Consider the following 4,928-nt stretch of genomic DNA (forward strand, 5'->3'; position numbering starts at 1 on the left):
GGTTTTTCAGACTCCCCACAACTTTGATTTCCTCTTTTTATACATTTTTTATTGGTGTATCTCATCATTGTCTTCAGTGATCTGACTATGTTTGCATCTATGGATTTATATTTTCATTTACAAACACCCATGTACATCTTCTTGTCTTATTAGTTATTGATATCTCATACGTCTCAGTCGTTCTACCCAAACTGTCAGCCATGCTCCTCACTCACTGTAAGACCATATCCTTTCTAGAGTGCTTCAAACTGCTGTATTTTGTTATGTGCTTTGCGTGTACAGAAGTCTTATTATTAGCTTTCATGGCTTATGATCCGTATGAATCCAAAGCACTGTGCTCGACAAGTACTTTTAGTATGGGTCATGGGTTTATGTGATCCTGTTGCACATACTATTTTAATTTATAACCTTTCATACTGTCGTGCTCACCACATTGACCACATATTCTGTGATTTAGCCCCATTGCTTAAACTTACCTGTAGTGATCCATTTACTGCTATGAGTTATGTACCTACATTCATGAGACTCCCCTGAGTGTCAGTGCATTTATACTTACTTTGACATCTTATGTGTTTATTATTTCTACAATCCTAAAAATACAATCAGCAAGTAGACAATGTAAAGTTGTTATTACCTGCGCCTCGCAAAGAACCTGCGTTTTCACCTTTTATAGAACATTGATCTGTTTGTACATGAGGCCAGCATCAATGTATTCTCCAGGACAGGACAAGTTCTTTGATATTTTACATACCATACTTATTCCAATGCTCAATCTTCTTATTTACACCCTGAAGAAAAATAACGTTGAAGATGTTTTTAAAAGATTAATTGTGGGTCATGTATTGACTCCATTTGCAAAGAACCAATAAGCCAATAAGAATTACAGGTCATGTTGTACGTTTAAACATTTACATTTTTGACAATTGAACAGGTACATAGATTCTGGTGGGGAGGTAGTTTAAAAAGGAGATTGATGCAAACAGAGACCTTTTGGATACACTAATTAAAGGGATAGGATTCCCTTTGAGAAACTGCCTCATGCAAAGATTTTTGAGAAAACTTCTCTTCTGCTGAGATTTATGTCTGGTTCAAGTATAATCAATAAAAAAATCTATTTTTTTTAAAACTATTAAACTACTCAAAACAATAGAGACATGGAATATAACACATTTTTATATTTAATTGTAATTGGAAAATCTTTTAGAGGTGGCTGGTTTCTTTTAAATATAATCTTTCTCTTTTCTTATTTGACAAGAAAAAGTTTTGTTTTTTAAAATGGCATCAGAAAATAAGTCGAATTCAGACAAATTCACAGTGCAAGGATTTACAGACTTGTCAGAGCTTCAGTTTCCTGTTTTCATGTTTTTTTTATTTATATATCTCATCATTGTCTTGAGTAATGTCACTGTTTTTGCATCAATAGCTTTGAACTCTCATTTACACACTCCTATGTACATTTTCTTGTGTAACCTATCAGTCATTGATATCGCTTACACCTCAACCATTCTACCCAAGCTGTTGGCCATGCTCTTCACTCAGTGTAAGACCATATCCTTTCTAGAGTGCTTTATTCAAGTCTATTTTTTCATAGCCTTTGCTTGTACAGAAGTCTTACTATTGGCCGCTATGGCTTATGATCGCTATATAGCAATCTGTCATCCTCTTCGTTACTCAATACTTATGAGTCAACAGCGATGTGCTCACTTAGCAACCGCAGTGTGGATCACAAGTTTGTTTGATCCTGTTATACACACTTCTTTAATTACTAACTTGTCCTTCTGTTCATCGCACAACATTGACCACTTTTTCTGTGATGCTACCCCACTGCTTAAGATTACCTGCAGTGATACTTTTACCATTGAGATTTGGACCTACATTAATGGAACTCTACTAGTTATCAGTGCGTTGATATTTACTTTGGTATCATACGTCTTTATTATCACTGCCATCCTAAATATTCAGTCAGCAGTTGGTCGACAAAAAGCCTTTTCTACCTGTGCTTCCCACATGACCTGTGTTATCATCTTTTATGGAACAATAATCAGTGTGTATATCAGACCAACATCTACATATTCTCCACAGCAGGACAAGTTTTTTGCTCTTTTATACGTTGTATGTATTCCAATGCTGAACCCCATTATTTACACCCTGAAGAATAAAGACTTTCATCATGTCTTCAAAAAGTTGAATCAAAAATTCCATTAAACAAGAAAAAAATGTCCTTTTTTTTTTATAAGCGACTGTTTTGTCTTCACATGATTATTCTAACATTTGAGTATATACTTGTATCCATCTTTCTTCTAATAAAAAAAGGATTTCTAAAAAAAAAGGTTGAATAGAAATTTGTTAGTATTATCTTGTAACCCATAAATAAAGGCATTTTAAATTACATAATCATAAAAAGAAACAGGATGCAGAACCTGACTGCCAAGCAGATAGATATGTGTGCTCCGAAGGTCAGCACAACTTTTGAAGGAATTATTCCAGTCAGTCTGCAGACTTTGCTGCAAAACAATGCTTACCTTCAAGGGGGCATCGGGAGATGCCATATTTGGTGCCTTCCTCTCCTGAATTCCTCAGACAGCCACTAGAGGCATTTCCGGGAATCTTAAAGGACTTTAGGTCACCTAACTGACACTGTACAGGACATACAGCATCAGTTAAATCTCCATAGGAAGCATTAAAACAATGCTTTTCCATGAAGAGGGCCTAAGGCGATTGCCGTGCATGTGCTATAGGCCCCACCTTGGATGACGTTGGAAAAGGCGGAGCACCGGCGCTGGCGCTGAAATCAGGTAAGTAACGTTTTTTTTAACCTTTTAAATGCCAGAGTCGAGAGTGAGTGGGAAGGCAGAAGGAAGTTTATTGTTAGGAATACAGCTTTGTATTCCTAACACTATAGTATCCCTTTAAGCAGCATAAATGATGCTTCATAATAATTTTTCATATTCAGCTATGTAAAGCGATGTACATGTAATTGATATTACAAAGTAAAACATTATTTTGCAGAAATGTTTATGCAAATCAATTTTTTAACATTTCCTTCCGATGCATCTTTTAAGTTAAACATATAAACTTAGAACTATAATGCTCCTACACAATATGTTCAAATTCAATATTAAACCTAGATGTACTCTTTATAGTAAGAGTTTATGCATTAATATATTTTAGCCCAAATTACTGTATGTAACGGATTGCCTGGCATCCTGACTATGTACCTCAGTTGATGGATGCTCTTTGTGCTTCCCGAGGGCTCCAAGCACTCCACTAGACACCAACTTAGTCCAGAGAGCAGGAACAGAAACAGCTCTTACAAGAGCTAGTGATTATACTCTGGGGAGTATAGTGATTATAGCAATCCCCAGAGTGTAGGTAGTTCTCCAATCCCCCAAACATGAGCCAAGACTTCATGAAGGATAGAAAAAGTCTGAGGCTTTATTGGTACAGGTTTGCTTATATACAATTCCTCAGGCCAGAGGCACATCCCCTGGACCTGATGGAACACAGGCACACAAAAGACACAAACCAATCAGAACAATGCAACAATGTCCGGCACTCCCACTTACAGCACACAATCCCTCCCCTCTGCCTGTGATACAATTAACAAAGACAATGGGCTAACTCAATTAACTCTAAACAGAAAAAATATAATTGTTTACAAACCCCAACAAGTACCCCAAAATACAACATATCCCCACAAATCCCCTGATAGCCCCGATCTGGGTGAACAACATATCCAAAAATCAGTTCAGGGGTTCAGAAATTTTCATGAAAATCTTATTTTTTGCCCCACCGTGCACATGGTCCCATGCCCAAAACAGTTCCATACACAAGATGACAAAACACCGCTGGACAATTTAAGATGGCCGCCGCCACATGTTTGAATCTGTTCCAGTTAAAAGTCCAAGGGGCAGAAACAGTACTTTTGAACATGGGTTATCACAAGGCCCATAGTGCGAGGGTAGGAGGCTGGCAATCAGGCCCCTCCAAAAAACAGTGGCAAAGTGGATTTCGTCACACTGTACATTTAATAAATAAATAAATGCACAGAGTTTCTTTGAGTAGATACACATATAATTATACACTAACTGGTCCAATTTTCGCAATAGAAAATGTGGGCACAGTGACACATGCGCACAGTGGAGCAGGTTGCCTCATGGTACAGCATTAATGTAATTATTCCCTACATGCTGTATACTCCCTATGGAAAGTGTAAACTCGTGTCCAAAACACGTATTATAGTACAGAATAAAAATTCTTGGAATAATCTGCAGAACCTATCTGCTGAGAGTCTTAAAAGACTGAACTGTAGTAGTGTGTTTTTTTTTTTTTTAAATGACAATGGGCTAACTCAATTAACTCTAAATAAAAAAAATATAAATTTTTACAAACCCCAACAAGTACCCCAAAATACAACATAAACCCCAACAAGTACCCCAAAATACAACAAATAGCAAAGTTGGGAATGGCACTTACTTTTTTTTTGCTATTTTAGATTAAATGTTGTAATTTTGTTTCAATTCTCTATAATTCAGTATTTAGTGAATAGACCACACTGTATATTATCATCATGTATTTGCACAATGCCAACATTTTAATATATATATATATATATATATATATATATATATATATATATATATATATAAAATAGAAAAAAAAACTGCACTCACGCTTTAAATAGCTCCAAATACCGGTTACATACGCCAAAGCTCCAGCAGACACAAATAGCAGAAAAGGATGGCTGCTCACCGGATTTAAAAAAAAAATACAAAAAATTATTGAGACATATTTAAAAAGACCAACGTTTCAGTCCCAGCTCGGGACTTTCCTCAGGGTCTAAATTTTGCTATATATATTTGCTGATATATATAATCACTCATTCACTCACTCATCCACTAAACAGCAACTTCAAAGTTCAGAGATTA

The 4,928-nt window shown here is 36.1% G+C and overlaps 1 protein-coding gene across 1 annotated transcript; it reads left to right on the forward strand.

Moving 5' to 3' along the window:
* The first annotated feature begins 1,275 nt into the window (after positions 1-1,275).
* Positions 1,276-2,205, forward strand: LOC134574661 (olfactory receptor 5AR1-like). The gene has a single exon (XM_063433789.1). The coding sequence runs from the start codon at positions 1,276-1,278 to the stop codon at positions 2,203-2,205; it is 930 nt and encodes a 309-aa protein (XP_063289859.1).
* Positions 2,206-4,928: the final 2,723 nt, after the last annotated feature.

This window comes from Pelobates fuscus, chromosome 10 (assembly GCF_036172605.1).
Source record: "Pelobates fuscus isolate aPelFus1 chromosome 10, aPelFus1.pri, whole genome shotgun sequence".
In the NCBI taxonomy this organism is placed as follows: Eukaryota; Metazoa; Chordata; class Amphibia; order Anura; family Pelobatidae; genus Pelobates; species Pelobates fuscus.

Excerpts from the sequence above, each read along its gene's own strand:
- LOC134574661 (XM_063433789.1), top strand. The coding sequence starts at position 1,276 with ATGGCATCAGAAAATAAGTCGAATTCAGACAAATTCACAGTGCAAGGA.